This window comes from Phascolarctos cinereus, unplaced genomic scaffold (assembly GCF_003287225.1).
Source record: "Phascolarctos cinereus isolate Bilbo 61053 unplaced genomic scaffold, phaCin_HiC Scaffold_5;HRSCAF=322, whole genome shotgun sequence".
Classification (NCBI taxonomy): domain Eukaryota; kingdom Metazoa; phylum Chordata; class Mammalia; order Diprotodontia; family Phascolarctidae; genus Phascolarctos; species Phascolarctos cinereus.
Window position 1 is genome coordinate 311,029,749 of NW_027555958.1, and position 27,253 is coordinate 311,057,001.

The following is a 27,253-nucleotide window of genomic DNA, read 5'->3' on the forward strand; positions in this document are numbered from 1 at the left end:
GCTGTAGTTAGATGAGCCTCTCTTGTATTTTCATGGAATGGTAGAGCTGTAGGGGACTTTAGAGAATATTTCTTTTTTTTTTTTGGTAAGGCAGTCAGGGTTAAGTGACTTGCCCAGCATCACACAGCTAGTAAGTGTCAAGTATCTGAGGCCAGATTTGAACTCAGATCCTCCTGACTCCAAGGCTGGAGTTCTAACTACTATACCACCTAGCTGCCCCTGAGAATATTTCTGACTGGTATATTTTTTCAGGTGAATCTCAGTTTTTTCTGCATTTCTAGAAATTACCTACTGGGGACCATTATTATGCCATAGATCCAGACCAGGAATGGACCTTGGAGCTCCTCTAATTCGGGGGTTCTTAACCTTTTTGGTGTCATGGGCCTCTTTGGCAGTCTGGTGAAGGCTGTGAACCCATTCTCAGAATAATGTTTTTAAATGCATAAAACAAAATACATAGGTTATGAAGGAAACCAATTATGTTGAAATATAATTATAAAAATATTACCAAAAGAAATAAGTTCACAGACCCCAGGTTAAGAACTTTTTAGGGGATTCTAGACCAACACCTTCCACCCAGTATCCCTCCTAATTTCAAGGAGGAGAAAATTATAGCTCAGAGAGCTTAACTGACTTGATTGATCAAAATGGTATCAGTTGGGATTTGAACCCAGCTCCTCTGACTATAAATCCAGTGATCTTTCTATTTCCACGCAAGCTCTGTGCTGAATGAGTGAATGAATGATTGAAAAAGTCAGCAAGGATTTATTAAACACTTACTGTGTCAGTCATTGTGCTAATCTCTGAGGATTCAAAGAATGGCAAACACAGTCCCTGCCCTCAAAAAGTTCATGATCTAATAGGAAAGACAACATGTAAACTGTATATAAACCAGCTACATACAGGATAACTTGGAGGCAACTTCAGAGGAAAAACATTGGGATTAGGGAGGGATTGGGGAAGGCTTCTTGGCACACGATGGGATTTTAGCTGAGACTTGAAGGAAGCCAGGAAGTAGGGATAAGCAAGGGAGAGAGCATTCCAGACATGAGGGACAACCAATGAAAAGACGCAGGTTTGGGAGAAGGAGGGTCTTGTTCTAGGAACAGCAACAGTGTCACTGCATTGTCAGAGAATGTGAATGGGAATAAAGTATATAATAAAAGACTAGAAAAATAAGAAAGGGTCAGATTGTGAAACACTTAACCAAACAGAGGATTTTATATGTGATCCTGGAGGTAATAAGAAGCTGCTATAGTTTATAAAATGGTATTAGACCTATGCTTTAGTAAAATTGATGTGATGGATGAACAAAGAATGGACAGGAGTGGAGAGAGATTTGAACCAGGGAGATCAACCAGCAAATTATTGCAATAATCCAGATACAAGGTAATGAAGTACTGCCCTACTGAGATGGTGGCAATGTTAGGAGAGAAAGGGGGCATATATGAGAGGTGTTGCAAATGTACAATCAACAGGACTTGGTAACACGTTGATGATTGGAGGGAGGAAAGTGAGAATGATTCACCTCGGTTGCTAGCTTGGGTGACTGGGAGAATGGTGCACCCTTGATAGTAATATTCAACTTAGGAAAACAGAAAAGACAATCAATTCACTTTTAGATATTTTGACATTTAGACATCAGACGTTTTGATTTTAAGATGTCTATGGGACATAGACATAGTTAAAGATTTCCAAGAAGTAATTGGAGATGTAAGTCTAGATGTTAAGAGAAAAATTAGAGGAAGATGAATAGATTTGAGAATCATCTAGATAGAGATGATAATTGAATCCAGGAGCTGATGACATCACCAAGTGAAATAGCATAGAAGGAAAAGAGAAGAAGGTCCAGACAGAGTTATGGGTCTGGCTAGCAGGAAAGATCAGGATGAATATCTGGGAAAGTAGATTGAAAAGGAGTGGTCAGACAAATAGGAGAACTAGGAGAGAACAGGATCATGAAAACCTAGAGAGAAGAGAGTATCTAGGCAGAGAGAGGGTTATTGACAGTGTCAGAGGCTGCACAAAGGTCAAGAAGGATGAGGATCAAGAAAATGCCATTAGATTTGGCAATTAAGACATCACTGGTAACTTTAGAGAAAGTTATATATGATGAGATTAGAAGCCAGACTGCAGAGAATTAAGGAGAGTGAGAGGAAGGGAAGCAAAGGCACCTGTTGTAAGATACCTTTCTTCAGGAGTTTAGCTATAAAAGGAAAAGTGAGCTATATGAGGATAGCTAACAGGGATGGAGGGATCAAGTGAGGGGTTTTTGAGGATGGAGGAAACATGGGTGTATTTGTAGGTAGCAGGGAACCAGCCAGTAGAACAAGGAGAGATTGGGGATGAGTATTGGGAAAGACACATGGAATAGGATCACTTGTACATGTAGAGGGGTTTGCCTTGGCAAGGAAAGAGGCCAGCTCAGCATATGAGACAGGAATAATGGAGAAGATAGTGGGGGAATGCATCGGAGTGATGTGAGATGAGGAGTAGGGGAGAAGGAGCTCACAGATGAATGGAGTCTTTTTTTTTTCAGTGAAATTTGAGGCTTGGCTTTTAGTTGACAGTGTAAGGGAAGGAGAATTATGGAAGGTTTGAGGAGGGTTGAAAAGGTTTGGAAAAGCTGCAGTGGTTTAGTGGGATAGTGAATCAGGAAAGTTAAAAAAGATTGCCTTGCTGCAGTGAGGGCCCAGTTGAGATTATATAACAAATTTATGTGGACCCAGTTAGCATGGTTTAGTGATTTTCTCCAGTTCAGTTGAGCCTCATGAGAATAGGAGTGATGGCAGTATGTGGTGGGCATAATCCAAGATGGTGCTCAGTAGGTTAAGATTGCAATATGATAAGGGAATGGAAGAGAGAACTAGAGCAGAGTTGAACTGGTTCATCAAGGGGTCAGGGTGGGGAAAGGATGAAAGTGTAGCCTGTGTAGGGTGAAAATCTGGAAAGAACTGAAGGGATTGAAGGATTAGAGATCACTATGAAGAACCGAGTTAGAAGTAGTAAGGCAGATAAAAGAGTTTTGGAGTTTAGAAGCATGGAAGTGGAACACATATGGCTTATGGTAAGATGAAGGGTAATACCATCTCTGTGTCTAGATGAGATGGAGTAGAGCACTTACGGGAAATGAGTAAATTGAGGAACTGGGAGCTTATGTTGTTTGAGGGCTGGAGTTGAGAAGGAGAAAAAAGATGGTAAACCAGGGACTGAATCCAGGTCCTAGATGTCAGTAGATCCCAGCTACCAGACTCTTGATTGGGTGGCAAAATAGACTGAATGAACTTCAAAAGGAGGAGAGTTACTAAATGATACTGGCCAAGAGAGTGTCTTGCAGTGGCTCTGGGTAGCAAGAGAAATAGCATGTATTAAGCACTTGCCACTTTCCAGGGACTGTGCTAAGCATTGGAATGGCCAAAATAAGTCATCAAAATAGTTCCTGTCCACTCTTGTGGACAGCTTACATTGTAATCAGGGAAGACAAACAAATGTAGCTAAAGTTGGAAGGGGTGGGGAGATGGATGAGGAGAGTATATGCACAGCAACATGATATAGTTATGAATAGAAAATGGAGTAGTGGGTAGAAAACCAGAGAAAGGTGATGAGGTGAAAGCTCACATACGAGTGTCACAGGGATATGAGGTTAGGATCTGGATTATGCCAGAAGAGAAAACTGGATGTGGCATGAATATGGCCGAGAATTAGATACATATATTTTGTACATGTTTGTATGTATATGCATGTGTGTTTATGTATGTATGTACATACAACAGTGTCCCAAAAGTCTTGGTGCAGTTTTAAAGATTTGGAATCCTAAAACTGCACCAAGATTTTTGGGAGGGGGGCAGAGAGAAAGAGAAAGGCAGAGATTTTACATATGTATGTAATGTGTTATGTTATTTATGGAAAGTGTGACTCTGGCCATCTGTTTTGCTTTTTAAATTTTATTGATCTTTTGTTTTTACCTTTATTTCTAAATATATTCATTTCCTCTCCCCTCTCTCAGAAAACTGTCCTTTGTAGCAAAGAATAGAAAAGGAATGAGGGGGAAAAGCAGTTCTAAATTTTACAGGATAGGCAGCATTCCATACCCAGAATCCCCTACCTCTCTAAAGAAGGGAGCTGCATTTTCTCTCATTTTCTGGGGTTAGCTTGCTTTTTATAATCACCTAGAATTCAGGTTTTGGTTTTTGTTTGTTTCATTTACATTGTCCCAGTCATTGTGTTTATTGTTTTCCTGGTACTTCACTTTGCATCAATTCATCTAAGTCTGTTTGAAGTTATACCAAAGCAGTTCATATGAGAGCACATACCTCTGTTCTCTAGGCATTATCCTCACTAACTTTTATTTCTCTCAACAGATTGGAAAATTGCATAGTGAAGTGGATATGGTGAAAATGAACGTGAAAGTAATGTCAGCTATACTGATGGAGAATACCCCTGGATCTGAAAATCAGGAAGATATGGAACTCTTAGAGGTATAATGTGGTGTTGGGAGTGATTTTCTATTGAATTCGAGTTCTAAAATTCTTCCCTAAAGTAGGAATCTTGGAAATGGGAGCAACAGGCATCTAATATGGTGCTTTTCTCTTCATTTCAATCATAGCCAGGAGGAGAGAATGGGTCAATAGTGTTCAAGGCTACAGAGCAGTCCAAAATGATAAGAATTGAGAAAAGGCCATAAGATTTGTTAAAGAAGAGCTCATCAGTTCCATTGCTGTTTGAGTGTGAATGGTGAGGTCTGAAGCCAGATTGCAAAGGGTTGAAAAGTGAGTGCAATGACAGTAGGTGGCTTTTTTCTAGGAGTGTGTCTGAGAAAAGGAATATTAGCTATGAGATGATAGTTGGGGGGAGGGAGGGACTGATGGCATCAAGTGAAGTTTTATCTAAGTATAGGAGAGACCTGAGCATTCTTGTAATCAGCAGGGAAGGAATCAGTAGATAGAAATTGAAGATTGCAGGGAGGGGCAGTGATTTCTGAGGCAATTTGCTGGAAAGGATGTGATTAAGAGTACTTGTCTATAGAGGGATTGGACTTGGTGAAGAGAAGGGCCATTTCTTCATTAGCTGCTGAATTAAAGGCAGAGAAAATTGGAGATAATGTCTAGGGATTTAGATAAGTAGTTGTTGTTCAGTTGTTTCAGTTGTGTCTGATGACCCCATTTGGGATTTTCTTGGCAATTTTTATTTGCCATTTCCTTCTCTAGTTCATTTTACAGATGAGGAAACTGAGGCAAACAGGGTTAAGTGACTTGCCCATGGCCACACAGCTAGTAAATGTCTGAGGCTGAATTGGAAGTCGTCTTTCTGACTCCAGGCCCAGCACTCTAACCACTGCATCACCTAGCTGCCCCAAATTTTGATTAAGTAGAGAAGGTGAAATAGGGGATTCATGATGAATGAACTCTATTTTCTCAGTAGAGTTAGAGGCAATATCTTCAGAGAAGAGGTAGTGGAAAGAGGTGTTACAGGAGGCTTGAGATAAGAGATTTGAAACAATTGCTATAGAGTGAGCAATAGAGAATCAGAGTGGAATAAAAGCATTCCTTCGCTGCATTGAGGGCTCAAGTGAGATTAAATAACAAATTTATGGCAGACTCAAGCAGCATATTGTGTGTGTGTGTGTGTTTTTCTCCATTTCTTCTCAGCAGCACATGAACAGGAGCAAAGGAGGCTGATGGTGGAAGTAATCTGAGGTTGGGATTTGGTAAAATTTGTGTGGAGACTACACAAGGGAGCAAGGAACTCAAGTAGAGGTTGTTCAGTCATTTTTCAGTTGTGTCCTACTCTTTGTGACCCCATTTGGGGTTTTCTTGACAAAGTTACTAGAGTGATTTGCCATTTCCTTCTCCAGCTCATTTTACAGATGAGGAAACTGAGGCAAGCAGGGTTAAGTTCCTTGCCCAGCTAGTAAGTGTCTGAGGCCAGAGTTGAACTCAGGAAGATGAGTCTCCCTGACTCTAGGCTGGGTACTCTATCCACTTGTTACCTAGCTGTCCCTCAAGTAGAGAACAGTATTCTATTCTATACTATAGTGCTATAATGTCAAGACAGTGAAAGGAAGAAAGTGAGTCCAGACGGGCTGGGAGTGTTCAGAGGAACAGAGAGATTTGAAGTCATGGTGCAGATGAAGAATGGGTTTAGGTATAGTGAGGCATAGGGAGAGATAGAATCGATAGGTTATAATCAGTGAAAGGAATTTAAAAATCCCTAATCATGGAAGTAGAACATTTTCAGGTGATGCATGATCAAGGTTGTGGCCAATCCTTGTGTGTAACTGAGATTGAGGTGAAGGACTAGGTCAGGGATGGGAACCACATGTGGCCATGTATATAATAATCCTTAATAAAAGGATTTATTCTGTAAAACTTGGACTCAGTCAAAGGGCTGCACTTGAGGACCTAAAGGGCCACGTGTGACCTCGAGGTCACAGGTTCCCCACCCCTGGACTGGGTCATATATGTTGAGATCCTCTGGTATAAGGCCGGGGTTGAGATGAAGAGGAGTAATGTGAGCCAGGTATTGAACTTGAGAAAGGCTGTAGAGTGACTCAGAGGCTGGTAGATAAATCCTCCCAGGGTCTAGATGAGGTGATATATTTAGATCGAATGAATTTCAAGTGAATAGAGAGTCATTGTAAGGGTCAAATGAAATAAAATGCTTTGCAAATCTTGAGGTAATACATAAAAGGGCTGTTGTTATTTGTTATTATCAGTGTTATTGTTATGGAGTGGGATGCATGCTAGCTGTATAACCGTGAGCAAGTCACTTAGACTTAGTGCTCTATGCCACTGGTGTCAAACTATTATAGTAACAGATCCATGCCAGCGACTTGGAAAACCACAAATTAACATTATCTTTGTTGCATTGTATTTTTATTTTGTTAAACACTTCCCAATTAAATTTTAATCTGGCTCAGGCCCAGAGTTTGAAAACTTTGCTCTAGGAAACTTTCTGAAATTATAAGTTGAAAAGAAGGTGGCTACCTGTATTGATGAAGAAATTTTCCTTATCCAGGAGCTCACTTCACCAGTTGAGGTACAGGTCCAGTCTCTATCCCTGTTATTAATTATCACTAATAATATTGTCCTGATAATCCTTTTCTGAAAGTGCATCAGCCTGCCAGATATAGTCAGACGAAAGTATAAATTGTATTAGAAACCATGCCCAATTCAGGGCTATAGCTGAAGAGGGTTGTGAAATGATGTTTCCTTCCTTTTACCTCCAATATAATTTTTTTTTCTGTACCACTCATGGTACAGCATAGTCTAGCGCACAAAATGAGTTGGTGTCAAGAAGACCTAGGCTGAAATCTTACCTTATACACTTAGTGTCTGTGTAACCATGGGCAAGTTACTTTTTGATCTTCAGGAAGCTCATTAAGACTCATCTAGTAAAATATTGACAGGTTGTGGCTGTGCTTTGTTGGAGGGAGTTTCCCACATTACAAGGAAATCACAGATCATTGAGATATTGATAATTTGTTGCCTAATGTTATTAATTACCTTTTCACTAATCCAACTTTGGAGTCTGAGGTTGTGATTTCAAATCTTGGCACTGCTACTTATGAGGTATATGATGACTTATCTTCTGAGGTTTGAGCAAGAAGAAATGGAACAACATAAAAAGGAGGTGGTTGGCTGCTACCTTCTCATGTGGAGGTTGTCAAAGTTACATACAGGTCATAATAATGATAGCTTACATTTTTGTAGTGATTTATGATTTACAAAGGGCTTTTCTCACCACTCTGTGAGGTAGGTCAGAGTAAGAATTATCATCCCCATTTTTCAGATGAGGAAACTGAGATGCTAAGAATTTAGGTGACTTGTCCACAGGCACATAGCTAGGAGCCAGGATTGGAAACCTAATCTTCTTACTCCAAGTCTAGTGTTCTTGGCAGGATGAATTAACCCTTACAACCAGGCACAGAAGGGCTGGTTAGAGATTCACTCCAGGTTTCTTCCAGCTCCTAGATTCTGTTCTTCCAAATTGTAATGTAGGAATTCAGTAGCAGTAGCAGCATTGAGAGAGGGGAGACATATTATGTTTACCCAGGTTCTTTGTATGACCAGATTAATATGCAGTAAGATGTCAGACTGTCATTCTTTTCTTCAGTTTTTTTCAACTTTGCTTCCAATTTAAACTTTTCTAGGGAGCCAGCCTGGCACATTTTTCTTATGCCTCTAAATTGTGCCCATGTGGTTGAATGTGGGAGAGTGATGATTAAAATTAGACCTCTCTCCCAAGCTTTAGTGACCTTTGAAGAAGTGAGGGCCTTCTGATCATCAGAATATAATCCTCTTAATGAGCTACTTTTCTCTTTCTGTACAAACTTTTGAGCTGGTTGTTAAATTCACTGTAACCTAAAAAGCTGTCTTTGTTTCAACACAGTACAAAGTGAGGGTCTTTCAGGGGCACACTGACTGACGTATGCACAAGCGGCTGTTAGCCTGGGCCTTTGAGAGCTTGGATCAATCTCGCTTCGTTCCCCTTGAAGTACCAAGACTGATAGAGTGCCAAGCTGTGGGAAACTTTTGACCTGCCTTTTTCGCCCACATTGCTTGATCTAGTCTAGGTTCCTAGTGGCTTGGCCCTCCTTTGAGACAGACATCAATTGTGGAGATCAAAATGTGCTGGTTTTTGAAAGGGTTTTCAAAATTCTCATTCCCAGTCTTGCTGAGTGTTATAGAGGACCTTTCATATTCTACATTTGGGTTGTCTTTTGGAGGGATGGGGAAATTGAGCAACATATGGGCAGAGTCATTGATATTGGTTCCAAATTAATCTCAAATTCATGTCTACTGTTTTATCCTAGTCTTCTGACTGTAATCATATCTTCTGATCTTGACGCTACTGAGCAGGGCTGTCAGTGCACCAGTTAGGATTGATTTCTAGGGTTTTTCTCTGAACAGGAACAAAGAGGAAAGTTCTTTTACACTGAAGGATTTCTTTTGGATTTCTTCCTCAGCTCACCCTTGATGTAAAAAACTTGACTGCAGAGAATTAGAAATGGATTTAGTGCTGAAACGTAGAAGTTTCACTGAACCAATAGGGAAGTCTCTGTAGGCAAAGAGGTCCTTGAATGATGAGACCCTAAATTTCCCCTGGAAAGTGACCATAGAAGTCGTGTAAGTCCTGTCTCTTCATTTTTTCAGATGAGGAGAGTGAGGTTCAGCAAAGTGAAGTGACTTCCCTAAGAGCACAGAAGTACCAAGTAACAGAATCGGGATTTGAACCCAGGTCCTCAGAATCTAGATCCAGCTTTTTTCTACCAACCCTTTGTATACATGTTTTTCCAAGGTTCTCTGAATTCTATATCTCTCTCATTTCCAGCAATATAATAGCACGTTAAATACTCACATGCTCAGTTTGTTAGCCATTTCCCAATTGGTTAGTTCTTGTTTTATTTACAACTCTTTATTTACAACTGACGGGGTCACACAGCTCATTTATAGCAAAAAGTTTTGCTATAAATATTTTTGCATATTTGGGACTTCTTTCCCTGCCTTTTACCTTCTTGGGGAACATGCTTAGTATTGGTATCCTGGATTAACAGGGCCATACATTTTAGCGACTTTGGAGGGATATAATTGTTTTCCATAAGGATTGGACCAATTCACAGCTCCGCCATCAGTGCTTCAATGTACCAGTCTTCTCCCAGGTTCTGCAACATTTGCCAATTTTATCTTTGCAAATCTGATAGGTGAGGGATGAAACCTTAGAGTTGTTGTAATTTATATTTCTCTTATTAATGATTTGGAGCATTGGTTATTGATAGCATTCATTTCTTATAACATTTGTTATAGATGTTGTCTGCAAATATTTTTCCAGTTAGTTGATCTCCAAATGTTAGCTGCATTGATTTTGTTCATGCAAAAGTTTTTCAATTTTATTTAATTGAAATTTTGAAATTGTCCATTTTAATTTCTATGCTCATCCCCTCTCCTTTGTTCAGTTAAGAATTCGCCCTCTGGCTATAGTTGCTCAATGTACCTCCTTTCAATTTGAGAGAGAGAGAGAGAGAGAGAGAGAGAGAGAGAGAGAGAGAGAGAGAGAGAGAGAGAGATAGGCAGGCCTGTTTATCTGTATCTTATTTATGTGTATTCGTTTTCATCTTGATCTTTAGTGTTTCTAGCCATCCCTACTCTCCCACTTGATCACTCCTTCTCTGCCTACACTTCCTTCCTTTCTACTTAACACCCTTTGGTAAACTAATTCTGTATTGTCCTCAACTATCAAATTCCTTGATTCCTCTGCCAGACCCTAATCCTAGATTCTACTTCCTCTACTCATTCACATGCTACCAAATGCATTGGAAAGAAGTAATATAACCAGCTGATCAGGTCCACTACATATCTGTTAGCTAATCTCACTTGGCCCCACACTTCAGCAAGGCAGTCTTTTTATTGCTTTCTGAGTCTCTGTTAATCTCTCCCAGCACTGACTGTTCCAAACTTCTTTTCTCCTCAAAATTCATACAACTTCCTCTCCTACCACGCTTTGATCTGAGGACCTCATTTCATGCTTTACTGAGAAAACAAGTCATCCTTTGTGCGCGTCCAGCCCATCCCATCTCCATACACAGCTGGCCTCTGCAATAATCTTTTCTAATCTCTAATGTCTCCCTATCTACTGGTTCCTTCCCTGATTCCTACAAACACTACCAAGTCTCCACCATCCAAAAAAAATCCTCAGTAGACCCTGTCATCTACTCAAGTTATCATCCTATATCTCCCCTCTCTCAGCCAAACTCCTTGAAAAAGTTGTCTACACTGATATCTTAAAGTTTTTCCTCAAAATATATCTTAAGCTGCTCCTTCATCTTTATCATGAACTTAGGACAATTGGAAAAGTCATTGAACCCATTTTTTAGTAGCTGAACAGGAGATAGGATAAAGTTTCTTATAATTTAAGCTGTATATATTAAAATACTATTCTTCATTTTCTGATTCTTCCTCATTTTCTTTCTTCTTCCTTAGCATCTGTCTATTAGGATATATTGCTATGGTGAGCATCTAATGTTTTATCTTAAATATGGCAATCAGAGAGAGAAACAGATGAAGTTGAGCATTTAACCTAAAATTTTATAATTAAAACATAAAGTGAGAGAGAGGACCAGGTTCCAGAGAGAAGGCTAAATTATATTTCAGTATAGGTTATACAACAGATATGATTGTTGTAGTATGTGTATTACACACATATTGATAAATGCCTACTTTAAGGGAAAAAAGCTGTTCACACTCATTGCCTCTACTTTCTGTGTTCTCACTTCTAAACCATTTGAAATCTGTCTTCTGAACTCATCATTCAACAAAAACAGTTCTCTCCAATGTTATTAGTGATCTCTTCAGTTAAAAAAAAATTCTGTTGGCTTCCCAGACTTCTCTGTAGCAATCAACTAATAAGTGCTTATCAAGTCCTTACCATGTTCCAGGCACAATGCTAAGCATCAGAGATACAAAAGCAAAGAATGAAACCATTCCTGCTCACAAGAAGTTTATATTCTAATGGAGAAACAAGTCTGCCTAGAAATACATAGGAATAAATAGGAACAAATAGATAGTAATTACTCAACATTGTTGACTACCATCTCCTCCCAGATCCCCTCTCCTCTCTTTGGTAAGCAGGGGATTTTTTGGTCATGCTTTCCTTGGGGTCCAATGGCTCTTACACACAAATCTGACCATTGCTGTTTCTCTGCTCATGAAGCTACAGTGACTTTTATTGTCTGTGACAGAATTTAAGACTTCAAGATTCATCTCAGGAAGCCTTTCATTATTGCCTTAGTGTTAGGACTCTCTCCCTTCCCAAATTACCTTGCTTTTACTTATCTGTATTCATGTTGTTTCCCTTCCTACAATATCAGCTCCCCAGGGACAGGGAATGTTTTTCGATTTTGTCTTTGTGTCACCCGTTGCCTGGCACAAAGCCTTGCATAGAGTTGGCACTTAAAACATTGTTTCCTCAGTTCATGTAAATTATATCTAGTTGTCCTTCATAAACTTTATTATTTATAGGGCTCTGCTGACTTAGATTTTCTCTTTTTCTGGATAGAAATTGTATAAGACTGGTCGAGATATGCAGGAAAGAATCATGGACCTGTTGGCAGTGGTGGAGAATGAGGATGTGACAGTGGAGCTCATTCAAGTGAATGAAGATTTGAATCAGGCCCTCCTTGGATATGAGAGGTGAGTATGAGTTGGATTGTCTTCCTCCACTTGACTTTACTTTAGTCACTCAGCCCCACTGGGCAAAGGGTTCTGTGCTGGGTCTTCCAAGGAAGAAAAGAAGGAAATGGATGACTCTGGGAAGCTCCCAGCTTAATGGAGAAAAGCAATCCCCCTTGCTTTGTAGGACCTCACTGGCTGGCTGGAGATATATAACATACACACTGAAGGTCAAGGATGTTACAGAAGGCAATTTTACATTTACACATCAGTCCATGAATAAGTATCATTAAGTGTCTGCTTTTTGCCCGATGTTGTGCTGGGCAATGGGGATACAAAGACACCCCCCCACCCAAAAAAAATTCCTGGTGCCAAGGAACCTATGTGCTATCGAGGGAGTGTGTTTGTGTGTGTGTGTGTGTGTGTGTGTGTGTGTGTGTGTGTTAGGTGACTTGTCCACAGTTATACAGCTAAGAGCCAAGATTCAAAACTAGGTCTTCTGACTCCAAGTCTGGTGCTTTTGCCAAGATGAATTATCCTTTGCAACCAGTCTTGGTAGAGTGGGCTAGAGATTCTCTCCAGATCTCTTCCAGCTCCAAGATTCCATTCTTCTAGATTACCATTTGCTACCTATAGGACCTTGGCAAGTCACCCAATTTCTCAGGTTCAAATCTAGCACTTACTTTCCAGGGTTGTTGTGAGGATCAAATGAATCAATATATGCCAGGGATACCATGCAACGTGTGGCACTTATCAAAAGACTTAGTACCTATCTTCCCTATCAGCAAGAAAGGTTCAGATTCACTCTGGCATTAACTGGTTGTTAAAGGGGAAGTGAAGGGAATAAGCACTTTTTAAGTGCCTGCTACATGCCAGGTACCATGCTAAGTGCTTTATAAATATTATCTCATTTGATCCTCACAACAATCTTGGGAGGTAGAAGCTATTATTATCCCCATTTTACAGATGGGGAAACCAAAGCAGAGAGGATAAGTGACGTGCCCAGGGTGACACAACTAGGAAGTGTCTGAGGCTGGATTTGAACTCAAGTCATCCTGACTCTAGGCACAGCACTCTTTCCACTGTGCCACCTATCTGCCTCTAAATAGAACTGGAAGGGACCTTAAAGTTTAAGTCTAGTCTTTATCCTCTCTCCCATTTTTACAGCTAGGGAAACAGGCCTAGAGAAATTGGGTGACTTGCCAAGGTCACACAAGTGGCAGGCCTTGGACCAAGCTCACATTAGTTGTGACAGCTGAGATTTGAACCTAAGTTGAACCTTGGACTCCAAATGAAGTTTACTTTCCATTGCACCACAATATGGTGGGTAGAAAAGCAGGAATCCCTTCCCTATCTCGGTTTTGTCAAGATACTTAACCTGAATGACATGTACTCTTAATATGGAGCCTATGTACAGTCAGATCAAGATGCCAATCTTTATTAATGGAGAGGTAACAAGAAAAACTATGACTTTCCGCTCAGGGCTGCTTCAAAGTTCTATCATGGAGAATTCCATTGTATTTTGTAATAACTAACTGGATCTTTCCTTAGCTAATGTGTGTGTGTGTGTGTGTGTGTCTCTGTGTGTGTGTGTGTGCGTGCGTCTGTATGTGTGTATGTATTCATTTTGACTTAGCTTTTAACTTTAGAGGTAGAGAGCCAGACTTAGAGTTAGGAAGAAATGGATTCTGGTCTCTCTTCTTATGCATAAGTGGCTACGTGACCTTCGGCAAGTTCTCTATGCAACTTTCTAAAACTATAAATTGCATAGGTGCCAACCTACATTGGTAGAGTTCCTTATACTAATGGAGTCGTAAGCCCAGTCCTTATCTCTGTCTCTTAACATTGTGCTAAGTGGTATTAGAAGAAACTAGGCTGACACCACGATTTTGCATGAGGGTCTGAGGAAAATTCTTATTTCCCAAGAAAAAAGGGCCTTAGGCTGGGGAATTCCATTGCAACTCTTACCAGAGGCACACAAGCAGAACTCTAAGCATGTAGTATGCACTTAGTAAATACTCAGTGTCTGAAATGAATTGCCATTGGTAGGGGAGGTATCATCAGTAGGAGTTCTATGCATCCAAGAAATCAAAGGCCTAGATCTAGATCATTTTAGACATTTTTGAGAACTAGAGAGCCAACGTGGAATAGGGCCAGCTGTTTTATCAGGAAGACTTGAGTTTAACTCTTACCTACTAACTCTGGGCAAGTCCCAGAGTAAGTCTGGGCAATTGCTTCAAGCAACTCTCTAAAGATATGAAATAAAGATGTGCAGCTTCAATAGAGGAAGGTTCCACACTGGGAATTCTCTACAGAGATGAAATCATAGGTCTGGACTTTTATGCCACACCCCTGCCCAAAAGAAAAATATTTTAAATTCCAACATTTATTGAGACCTTATCTTGTAGAGCAGTGGTACTCTCAAACTGCAATGGAGGCTACTAATTTGTACATAAGGATTCCTGCAGGCCATATTTAAAATGTAATTTCTATATTTTATTGTATTTTATTTATTTTGTTAAATATTTCCCTATTACATTTTAATCTGGTTCAAGCTGCACTTGGGAATGTTGTAGGCCTCATGTGGCCCATGGACCATGTGTTTTATACCTTTGCTGTAGAGGGTACATAACAATAACACTTTGCCTTTTTATAGCTCCTTCATTTGGGCTACCAGTACATGAATTCTCTCGTTTTCTTTTTAGAATAACTGTTCTTTTTTATAAAAATCAGGTTTTCTCGAAATCAGAAACGATTCCAAGAACAACATCAGAGCCAAGAGGAAGCCCAGAAAGTAAGTATTTAAGAAATCTTAATATACAAATGATCTTTTAACATTTTCAGAATGCAGTAAGTGCATTGGAAAATATTTGGGGGATCAGAGACTTGGGTTCAAATCCCAGCTTTGCTTCATACTACCTATGTGATCTTGGGTGAGTCATTTAAGTTTTTGGGTTTTTTTTTTCTTAAACCTCAAGATAAAAAGGATTGGAGTAGACATTCTCTAAGATCCTTTCCATTACAAAAGAATTCTTTGATCCTATGACATCTATATTTTCCCTAAGCAGTTTATTAGTACCTTAGGGTTACCTTTCTGTGCTACAAAGAAATCTTTTGCTGTAACCATCTCAGCAGGCCAAGTAAGTATTTATCCTTGCATGTAATAAAATGCAATTAATGTCATAATCTCCTCAAGGCTACTCCTCAAAAAAGGACCGTTTCCCAACAACCTTTAGGGAACATTTGATACCTGTTTTTGAAGTTGTTGTTTTTAACTAAACTTAAATTTTCATGTGTTTGTTTCCAGAATAACTGTGAGCCTTCTGCCCCATCCTGTGATTTACTTGACCTGAGTCCAGATCCAAGCTCTCCGACTTCTGGCTTGCCTTTGGAAGGAGTCCATGCCATGAGTTCTCAATTTTCTGGCTTAAGTAAATGAATGTTCCATTTTGTTCAAATCAAATCAAAGAAAAGATTCTGGGTGGGTAGATAATTAAATGCTACCTGAGCAGGAGTAAAGTCAAGTGGAGACTCCAGTCCTATCTCAGGCAACCTCTGTTCTTTTCTACCTTATACAAGGGTTCTTAACCTGGGGTCTGTGAACTTGGATTTTTGTTTGTTTGTTTGTTTACTTTTATATTGTGATGTCTGTATTTCAATATAATTGGTAACCCTTTCTTCTATGTATTTTATGCATTTAAAAACATTTAGGGGTCTGTAACACAAAAGAGGTTCAGAACCCCTGATTTGATGGGTAAATATCTGCTAGATGACAACGGACTTGCCTCTGAGTGGAAAGGATAGCCAAAAGTATTGGGAAATTTTTGGAAGTGGGGCTGGAGAGCATTGGGGTTGGTAAGCTGAGTTCCTTGAATTTCTGCCCAATAGTATTGGCTCCCTCCCCATGGTATCTGACAAAATTTGCCAGGCTTTCTTCAGAGGCTGTCCGATGTCATTTCCACTCTTGTAGTTCTTCCAAACAGCACCCTTTAGCTTTCATTATTAAAGTTTATCTAGGGTTTCTAATAAGCCACCTTCCAATCTTTGGCTGTCTTGGCCAGTATTTTATCACAGAAGTGAGCTGCTTCTTGCAGTTTTTAACAGTGCCTGAGCCCTTGACATATAGCTCGGCACATGGTAGTCACTCAATAAATGCTGGTTGACAGATTTTAGCTGCACTGCAGTATAAGGTTAGGAAATAATTGTTACAGGAAGAGGCAAGAAAGAATGCAAGTGTTCCAAGTTGATTACAGAACAAGGCATGATGAACTGTCACAGGGAAGAGAACACTAATAATAATAATAATAACAACAGGATTAGCCATGATAATAGCTAACATTTATATAGCACCTACCATGTGCAAGGCACTATGCTAAACACTTTACAAATATCTCATTTGATCTTCACAACCACCCTGGGAGTTAGGTGCTATTATTATCCCTGTTTGACAGTTGAGGAAACTGAGGCAGACAAGAGATTAAGTAACTTGGTCAGGGTCACAAAGCTAGGAAATATCAGAGGCTAGAGTTCAACTTGGGTCTTCCTGAGTCCAGGCTCAGCACTCTATCCACTGCACCACCCAGCTGCCTCTAGATCACATGCATAGTTTCCACCCTACTTTTTTTGGTTGTTGTTTGTAAGGAATTTGAAGATTTAAGAGGGAAAAAAAATGAAGAAAACTGCTAAAATACAGGACCAAAAATGCCTATCTGAAACCATTGTGTTTTTTCTCTTGTGCCCCAAGGTTTTTCCAGAGCCAAAATACTCCATGTAATTGATTTGGGGTTAGCATTTTTTCCAGGAGTTAGCGTTTCTTCTAAGGGTCATTGCTCAAACTAGATTGCACTTATATTAAGCAAAAACTATTTCTTTCCATTCATGATGCATTGCCTTCTTGCTTCTATTGATCAATGGGGCATTAGATGGATCATGAAGGAAAGAAGAGAAGTCTTTTTTGGTGTGTGAAGTTTTTAGATAAAGAAAGAAATTTCTCCCATGAGGGGTTCAGCTCAGTCATGTCTTGAGAATGTTTAATAGCTTGTCAGTCAGACATGTTAGAACAGCATGTGCTGTCAGTAAGACTTTTGTAGTATTCTGTTGATGCACCAAGCAGGGAATGTAAGTTCCTTATACCTACCTGCACATACCCGGGAATTTTTTTTTCCAAATTCTGATATCTTTTAGCATTGAAATGACCCTATTTTTGTTCTTAGCCAGCAAAAAAAGTGAAGGTAGAGTTGTCCAGTGGAAAGAATACTGGTTCTGGAGTCAGAAGAACTGGGTTCAAATCTCACTTCTGATCTTTACTCACTGTGACCTTGGGGAAATCACTGAACTTCCCTGGGTCCCATTTGTCAAATGAAAGGGTTGGGCTACGTGGCCTTTGAGGTATCTTCCATCTGTAGATATGTGAGCCTTTGATCCTAAATATAATACTTCAAAGAGTTTTCCATGGTTTTGCACCAAGGTTAAGCTCCAGATATCCACCTTTAAAGTAGGTATTTTGTATTGTGGAGAAGCCATCTAAATGACTGACTAAAGAAGAACATTCTTGACTAAGCAGTAGTTGTGAAATAAGTCCCTTTTACCTTTCAGATGTCAGCTCTCCACATTCCTCTGATACTGAACACACAAACCCTGTGCTTCACTCACAGATGGATTTACTGGCCTCAGAGAATCCAGAAATATCCCTGTAAGTACTGTATGAGAATCTTGGAACTGCTTTTGTTATGGTAGGCCAGAACCTGGGAACCTCATGTATGTCCTGGACCCAGATGATTTCTTTCACATCACTTTTCTGACAAGGGCACACTGTTGTGGCCCACTTATAGCACACCAGGTATCTTTCCACTTTTTGGCTTACTCATGATTTTGATTCAAGAGTGTGAAATTCCATGATTTGTATAGCCAGCGTGGGTAAGAACAAATGAAAACCGTTACTGAAAAAGGTTGACTTTAGCAAGGAGCAATTTGGGATCATGGAGAGCCACTGGGTAGGTTTTTGGACTGCCAAGTCAAGTGATCTGTCCCACATTCTTCTACTGAGTTGTAAGAGGCCCAGCTCCATAGCATTCATTCATTTCAAGGCCCAGCCCAGCCTAGGGGCTATCCATCTACCACAAACTGGACAATATTCATTCCTTGTTCACTTGATTTTACCTGCTTGGTCTACTAGGCCAATTTCTTTTGAACGCCCTTAGATCTCATTAACAAAGACCCTCTAATATACTAGTGCAGTGAAAATATATGTACATATGGGGAGGTCGTCCAAACATTCCTAATTATGGATATAGGATTTATTTTATTGAACTCTAGTACACTAGAGGGTCTTCGTTATGAAATCGAAGGGCATTCAAATTAGACTAGGAAAATTGGCCTGTGCATGGATATATTTATATATATATATGTGTATTGTGTATAGACATAAGTGTGTGTGTATGTATGTATATGTGGGCAGCTAAATAGCCCAGTAGATAGAGCACTAGCCCTGGGGTCAGGAGGACCTGAGTTCAAATATAGCCTCAAACACTTATTAGCTGTGTGATCCTGAGCAAGTCACTTAACCTTGTTTGCCTCAGTTTCCTCCTCTGTAAGATGAGGAGAAGGAAAGGGCAAGCCACTCTAGGATCTTTGCCAAGAAAACCGCAAATGGGGTCACAAAGAGTCAACTGTGTCAACTAATCGACAAGACAACAACAAACCAAGCTATGTATACCTACGCATATATACTTACATAACCACACATACCTTCACTTGGTATATTTGCCATGACAATTGCAAACACCTTTGGCACACATACATTCTTTCCCTATTTTATGCCTCATTTAACATTGTACAGCAAGTCTTAAATTATCAGTTCTCTTCTCTGGTTACATTTATTAGGAAATTTGTATGACATTAATGTATTAATTGTCCATTAATAGAAAAAAATCTTGTTAGAGGAGAGCCCTTATAAGGATATATTTTGCACTATCAAGTAAAATTTTGGAGAGTTTTTTTTGTAATTATCAAACAATATTTTTTATATTTTTTTATTGTTCCTATGGTTATAAATGATAGGATTTTAGATTTTGAGCTATAAAAGACTTTACAGGCCTGTTGGTCCAACTCTTCCATTTTATATTTGAAGAACTGAAGCTACAAGAGGTTAAATGACTTGCCCAAAGTCACACACATGTAGTAAGTAGCAGGATTGGGATTTGAACTTGTCCTCTCACTCCAAATCCTGCATGCTTCTCATTCTCCCACACTTCCTCTAATAATCATCCACAAAATCTTGCCTGTTTCTTCCTGAGACTTTCATCAAGGAGATGCTGCATATGTATGCACAGACCATTCTCAAAAAGATTTGATGAAAGTGAGAAAGCCAGCATATGGGATAGCCCTTTTTGGGGGTCAATGATGCAGTTTGTGATTTTTTTTCAGTCTTTTGGAAACTTCCTGTCCTTGAGACACCATAATAAATAAAAGTCCTTAGGAGCTTCAAAACAATACAGATTTCTTCTTGTATGTCTTTGGTCATATCAAGGTATTCTTCTCATATTCCTTTTCCTGAGCATTGTAACAAGGCATTAGGGTCCAAATATATTGGTGGCTGTGTGGTCACAAATAATGAGACTAGATTATTATAGAAATACTAGAAGATCTGCTCCCTTTTACATCTATTTGTTGTCCTTTGAGTTTCATCTATAAATTCTCTTGAAATGTTATGGTCTGGTTGGATCCTCTGCCAAACTTTCTAAAGACTTCTCCTCTCCTTTCACATTTTGTGAGATGATATTATTTTCTTTAAGTTTTATTGAAGCTTTTTTTTTTATATCATATTCATTTCTGGACATATCTTTCTCCCTTCCTACGCAAGAAGCCTTCCTTTTTAAATAAAGGGAAAAAAAGGTAAGCAAAACCAACAGACATGTTTGACATCATACGAAATATTCCAAAACCCTAAGTCCTAACTCCTTCATTTAAAGGAGGAGGTACATTTTTTTCCTTGCTCTTCTATAGAGCCAAAATTGGTCATTATGATTATAAGCATTTAGTTTTATTTTATTGTATTTTTGCTTTTCTTTTTACTTTTTATTGCTTTTTTATTTACCTTGTCATTGTGTATATAATTTTTAAGATTCTGCATACTTCACTTTGCATCAATTACTACAAGTTTTCCCGTATTTCTTTGTATTCCTCCTCTTCCTTGTTTCTTAACAGTATGAAAATGAATCATTCACGTATCACAATTTACTTAGCCATACCTTAATCAGTGGATATATATTTTATTTCCAGTTGTTTGCTAGTACAAATAGTACTTTTTGTAAATATTTTCTTATGTTCAGGACCTTTTTTTCTTTGACTTCCTTGGGGTATATGTTCAGTAACAAGATTTTTGGGTCAATTGCTCATAATCTTCTTCACTTCTTTCTGTTATGTTTCGCAAACCAGATTTTTTTTTTTCAAAACTAGTATTGTCTCTGGCTACTGTATCCGCTTTGTAAGATAATCTTAACATCCTCTGATGAAGATATTTTCTGGGTTTTTAATGGCATCCTTGTTATTGGGAATTTGTTTTATATCAGTTAAATTTTCCTAAGAGTTAATGATAAGCAGGTTAATGATGAAACATTTTTTACATATATCCCTTTCCCCTTTTTCATCATCAATACAGTTTTTAAGACAGGTCAAGTTGGAGCCATTTTAGTTCTACTCATCTTGTCTTTGTGTGTTGTGGAAAGAGCACTGGTCTTCAGATTGGGAGAGACATGAGATTAAAAGTTGACACAAGATTAAAATCTCATGGCCATATCATTTAGCTCCTTCACACCTCAGTTTTTTTATTTGGAAATTGGCAGTGGTGATATACATATAACTTTCCAAACAGGGTTGTTATGGGAATCAAAGGAGTTCATGTATATAGAATAGTTGGTGTATCTTAAATCACTGCATTAATGTTAACTATATTATTATCTTCTAATTTTATGTAAGTTTTGATCTTTGTCCTTGCTAGTCATTAATTTAGTACACACAGGTAATTGCAGACCCCAATCATTTGTTTTCTCTGTTGTTTCCTCTCATTTTTAAAAATTGTGTTCAGCGTCTTCCTCTTCTCTTCTTGCAGAATGTAGTCATGATATATATAGGTTTGTGCAAGACCTTTTGAATAACTTACAAGCCTTTGGCTTCTATTTTTTTTTAATCCTGAAACATTTTTTGCCATGCTTCTTCTGTGCTTGCCTTTGCATTAAGGCACCAGGAATTAAAGGGTATATTCTATGTTGGTACCTAACCTCTAGCTCACTTTCCTTCATGAGCATTGAGAGGTTGGTGAGATGACCAAGTATCTGAGGAAATGATTTTTCCTGTTGCCTTTGAAATCAAATAGCTTAAAGAGCCCAAGACTGAGAATGAAAGTCACTTGGGCCTGTTTCCACAAGATGTACTATTTGCTGACTTTAGTTATTGTTAAGGGCTGTTAAAGAGTCCCCTGAACTTGTCTTTTTGAGTTGGCATATCTACCAGAAACACTGGGCCCAGAGAGTGCAGGAGGCCCTGAATGAGCTTTGTGGAGGACAAAGCTCCCCCTGAGCTGACATAATTTGTTGTTTACACCCCAAGCTGGATTCTCTGTGTGTCCTTAGGAGGCAAGACAGGCTCCAGCTAGTCTCTGCCAGGGTGGGAAAATGGTTGTGCTGCTGCAGTCCTTTGCAAAGAAGTAGACCCTCCTATTTTCATAGTCTAGTGGTTTCCATGGGAAAAGAATGCAAATGCAGCTTTTGCCATAGCCTTGTTCTTCCCCTTCCAGAGGGCTTTTGTCCTTTTTTCCTACCTTTACTGCAACTTGCCCTTCCCATGCCACACTCCTTCCTGTTTTCTCCTCCTCCTTTTGTTGTACTGTTATAAACATGCAAACTTCTGTAAGGACTGTGAACTCTTTGAGCTCCACGTGCATGTTCATTTCTCTTATAATAAACCTGGTTGTGATGGCCTGTTGACATTATCCCTATTGGGGCCATTGAGCATTGTAGAGGAATGTTGAAATATACCTTTGTTCTTACTAAAGACATCATGGGTGTGTTAGAAACAATGCTAATCTTGTAGTCAAGAGTCTTGAATGGGAATCCCTTGCTCTAACATGCAGTGTATGCCACTGGGCAAATTGCTTCACCTCTCTTCATCTGTCTCTCCATCTCTCAGATTTGGGTAAGGATGTTTATGCCACCTACAACTAAGAATGGTGGTTAGGAAAGTTCTTCATGAGTCGACAAATGTATGCAAATGTAAGCTGTTTTGGCATTTATAAACTACTCTGCTAGAAGTGGTTCTGTCACTGCTGCCAGAAGGCAAGGCTTTGCCAGTGTTCTTTCTCTTGGAAGTTGGCAGCATTCTTAGTCAGGCATTTATAAGCAAATGGGTAGTGAAACTCAGAGGGACTCTAGGCATATGGGGAACACTGATACATTTCTGCTGTCCGTATGGTAGACTTTGATAATTGAGAAGGTGGTCTTATTTTCTCCATAATTTTTCTTAAAGCATTATATTGATATATTCAGCATTTAATGCTTGTTGAATTAAATAGCAGTCTTCTTTAACTTGGTGTATCTCTTACGGCCTAGTCAATATTCTCTTTTGTATCATCGTTTTTATAGGTGTCAATCTTCCCTAGCAAGATTATAAACTACCTGAGGACAGAGACTATCATATTTTTAGCATATCTTTGTATTCCATAGAGACTATAGGACAAAGGCCTTGCAGATTGCTTGATAAAGGGTTTTTGCTGGAAGAATAGCTGTAAGGTTGACAGTGGAAATCATACATTGTTATTCTACTATCTTAGGTTTCCTCAAAGGACAGATCAAAACAGTTCCTCGGGTCATCTGTATGACAATGTGAGTATTTCATAGCCTTTGCACATAGTAAATGCTTAATAAATATTTTACTTCATTCATTCATTCATTCATTCATTCATTCATTCATTCATTCATTCATTCATTCATAATTCTGGTCCAAGTGTTCAGATTAAAGTCCAAGCATTCAGTAGTCCCTCCTGGTCAAGATGGGGAAAAGGAGGAATACATACACGCGCACACACCCCCACCAAGTTATTGAGAAAAATGTTTTGGTCAACATGTGGACCTTCTGTGGCCCTGTCCATTTTAATTCTCTCTCTTTTTTTTGCAACTTCTATTTTGCAAGACTAGGAGGCTGAAAGAGATGGCACCTTTCGCCATAGCCCATATTGTTATTGATTTATGTCTCAAACTAAGAACAAGTGTTTCAATTGGGACATCTCTATATGGGCTTAATTATTCTGGGAAAAAAAAAATTTCCCCATACCATACAATCTATTTTCTCCTTCCTTTCCCCCCCTCAGACAACTGAGGGGGTAGCCATAAGTAGTGAAGGTGCTTATAATTTGCAAACAGGAGTCAATTATTAATTACCTAACTGGTGACAGTACATAGAACCCTAGTAATGAAAATAATAAAAAATACTTAACTTTTAATAACTTGAAATTACATCAGAGAATCTTGATCCATTACACTCTGTTCTATACTGGTTTCTTTGTCTACTTGTCCTATCTCCTTTAGATCTTAACCCATTTAAATCCAATCCTGATGCAGCCAGTCAACCTTCAGGCGGGTCATGCTGGACCTTCAAGCCATAGGCCTCCAGCTCCATCTAGCAATCAACGAGGTAACTGAGACTTTAAAATTTGCTTCTAAAATGGATCCTTCTGGACTATTATCAACTGGAGTTCTAAGCACAGGAAACTTAAAACATTAGGAAAATATATAACTAGCAACTGTGTATCCTCCAAGTGGCAATTTTAAAATTCTATATTCTTCCTAATTTGAGTTACATGAGAGTTACTTTGTAATACATGTCAAATCCCACTGTGACAAATTTCAATGGACTACCCACGTTATTTTGTTGCATGGAATTTGGTTGACTGTTTTGATTGCATTACATAGGGTGTCTGTAATTATCAATGCCATACTGATTGGCTTGTATTGGTGGCTTTAAGTATAAAAAAAGAATGTCTATCCAATTCTCTGTTACAAAACAGTTTCTGGGGGCAGCTAGGTGGCGCAGTACATTGGCCCTGGATTCATGAGGACCCGAGTTCAAATTCGGCCTCAGACACATAACACTTAATAGCATTGTGACCCTGGGCAAGTCACTTAACCTCATTGTCTAGGCCAAAAACAAACAAAAACCAAACAAACACACACAGTTTGTGCTTCTTTCTCTCCTTGTTTCCTAAACCTATAGCAGGGAATGATCTTCTGCCAGCCAATTATTATGAGATAATGGAGTTTGACCCTTTGGCTCCAGGTGCTGCTACAGAGTAAGTTATTCTAAAAACCCTTCATCCATTCTTTGTGTCTCCTCCCTTTAACAAGATAGTCTATAGAAATTGGTGATAGGTTTAATTTTGCTTGGGTCTTGGTGAAAATTGATGGCATAATTAAAAATGACTTATCGCCTCATTTAGAGGCTGTTTGAGATTTAATGTTCCTGTAGTTCTCAACCCTGTGACTTAATTGCAACCCCTATTTTTTTTTAAAGTTATGAAGTGAAGTGTGCATTAATGAGCTACTTACTAGTACATGAAATCTAGGCCTTTTTTTGCCTGAGAAAGGGCACTTTTAAGTGAATGAACAGTAGCTGGCAGTGTGATAGCCCTAGGTAAACTTTAAGTAATTAAAAGATGTATCCAGAATGCAAAAAGTCCTTTGGTTTTTTAAGGGTCTGTTTTTTGGGGGTTTTTTGCTTTTTTGTTTGTTTTTTTTTCCTTATCCCTAAGAGGACATGAATACTTTAAAACTTCTTTTAGTCTATTGACATACAGCAGTATTGTTAGATAACTAATTCATTAACCACAGTGGCACAATGGAAGAGCTTTAACTGGTACGATTGGAGTATTTATTTAATTTTCTAATTAGATGAGTTAACTTAAAGATTCTCAAAAAGAATGAATGAAACAATGTTTTGGGGTTTAAACTTTGATTTAGTTACAACTTTTATAAAATGTATTTCCCAGTGACCCATTACCCCAAATACAGACCTTTCATTTGGAAATATGCAGTTAATTTGGTGTTTTAATATAATTAGACATGGCCATGTAATGGGGTGAGACAAATACAGAAATAAAAGCGGGATAGATGAAATCATTTCTAGCAGAATATGACTTGATTTAAAAATATACATATATGCATGGGTGTGTATATTACATATGTGTGTATATATGATCATATCATTAAAAACAGCTATCTAGAATACAGGTTCTTAAAAGGGGGTCTGTGAACTTTTAACAATTTTTTTGATAATTTAAATTCAGTATAATTGGTTTTTCCTTTGTAATCCTCTATATTTTATTTTATGCATTTGAAAACATTATTCTCAAAAGGGATCCACAGATTTCATCAGTTTGTCAAAGGAGTCCATGACAAAAAAAGTTAAGAACCCTTGATTAAAACATTAAAATGTCAAATAGTATGAGTAAGCAAGGGAAAATGACTAAATATAAATTCCATGAGTTGGAGAAGAGTTCAACTTTATAAAAAAAAAAGAAATGGTTTTAAAGACAAGTTTGGTCTATCCAGCTTAAAACAGAAAACAAGTAATTTAATTTTAAAAGCTTTGATGTCCTATTTTAAAATCACAACAAATAATGTATAGTCCATTTAGCAGCTAATTTTAGCCTCTTAGATTTATAATTTCAAAGATTAACTCCTACACAGATTTCATTGTGATGATTAAAATAAACAAATTTCTGTTTAATATACCAATAGTTTTCATTTTTTAGTTAGTAAAATGAAATTGAAAAAACCGTGGCTTTTCTTATTGCAGAACTCTTTATGAAGACGTTGATGCTAAACGCCATAAACCAATTCAGAATCATACAAACTGTTGAAAGGTAAGTATTTCAATTTGGGATAATTTGTTACATTCCTTAAGTGTCAGTAGCTTGGGCAGCTAGGTGGGACAGTTTTATAGTGTGCTGAGCCTGGAGTCAGGAAGACCCTAGTTCAAATCCTGCCTCAGACATGTCCTAGTTGTGGAACCCTGGGCAAGTCACTTACCTGCTACATGCCTCAGTTTCCTCATCTGTAAAATGGGGGTAATTTTTTAAAACATAAAGTGTCAGCACATGATATATAAATGTTACTTTGCTTAATCTCTCAAATTTATTAGATACCTGAGATATTCAGTAACTAAAGTGAAACTTTGGCTACGTTTGCTACAAATCACAATGTACTAATTTACACATATTATGTTAGTATGTGTTAATACTGATAATTAATATTGATGTTAATATATTAAATATATATTATATATTTATAAATATATATTTATACATCAATATATAATATATATTAACATCACTATTAACAAAAACTATATAGTCCAATGGCAGTGTCAGAGTCTGATCAGAGGCAATGTATGAGAAGCATAGGAATGCTTCCTGGGATGAGAGAAAAAAGGACAGTTAAGCACTGTTACAAGAGATGGTTCTCTAGAAGGAGAGATACAGGGACAAATTTAGGTGATATAAAAACAAAAGATATCAATAAAAATCTTTTTTAAAAGGGAAGGTTATGGCATAGAAGAGCATACCAATGTAAATGACAGAAGTTCTTTAGCATGGAGGACTTAGTAATCCTTTATTGACTGGCTTCTGCTCCTTGGTAACACTGCAGGCCAGGTGCCATTCTTTCTTGTAGTTCAGTCATTTTCAGTCACGTCCAACTCTCTGTGACCCCATGTGGGGTTTTCTTGGCATCCATTCCTTCTATCTCTTACTTAATATCACAAAATAGAGTAAAATTCACAATAATACTTTGAGGGTCAATTGTAAAAAGAAAATCTTGGGGTTTATTTTTTGTTTGTTTGTTTCTATAAAATTCCTGCCCAGCGACCTTAGGCCAGTGATCATTTACCTAGTAAAGAGTGCCACAAGTAGTAAACTTCCTCTTTCAACAAGTAATGAGTTTTTGAAAGATAAGTCTAAAAGACTGAATAAGTTTAATTGGTGATATGCACAATTCCTGAAAGAGGTTTAATGGTCATTAAAGGTTTGTGGATATATG

The 27,253-nt window shown here is 38.4% G+C and overlaps 1 protein-coding gene across 2 annotated transcripts in view; it reads left to right on the forward strand.

The window, feature by feature from the left end:
* TOM1L1 (target of myb1 like 1 membrane trafficking protein) overlaps positions 1 to 27,253 on the forward strand; it is a 51,013-nt gene that overhangs the window by 23,349 nt on the left and 411 nt on the right. The window contains exons 7-15 of one of the 2 annotated variants that reach the window (XM_020991944.2): positions 4,362 to 4,478; positions 12,055 to 12,188; positions 14,901 to 14,961; positions 15,475 to 15,598; positions 17,763 to 17,859; positions 22,993 to 23,044; positions 23,747 to 23,852; positions 24,432 to 24,507; positions 26,013 to 26,079. In XM_020991944.2, coding sequence (XP_020847603.1) covers positions 4,362 to 4,478; positions 12,055 to 12,188; positions 14,901 to 14,961; positions 15,475 to 15,598; positions 17,763 to 17,859; positions 22,993 to 23,044; positions 23,747 to 23,852; positions 24,432 to 24,507; positions 26,013 to 26,076 — 831 coding nt within the window. In that variant the 3' untranslated portion in view covers positions 26,077 to 26,079. Of the gene's footprint in view, positions 1 to 4,361; positions 4,479 to 12,054; positions 12,189 to 14,900; positions 14,962 to 15,474; positions 15,607 to 17,762; positions 17,860 to 22,992; positions 23,045 to 23,746; positions 23,853 to 24,431; positions 24,508 to 26,012; positions 26,080 to 27,253 lie in introns of those variants that run through there. The other variant, XM_020991945.2, reaches the window with a different exon arrangement.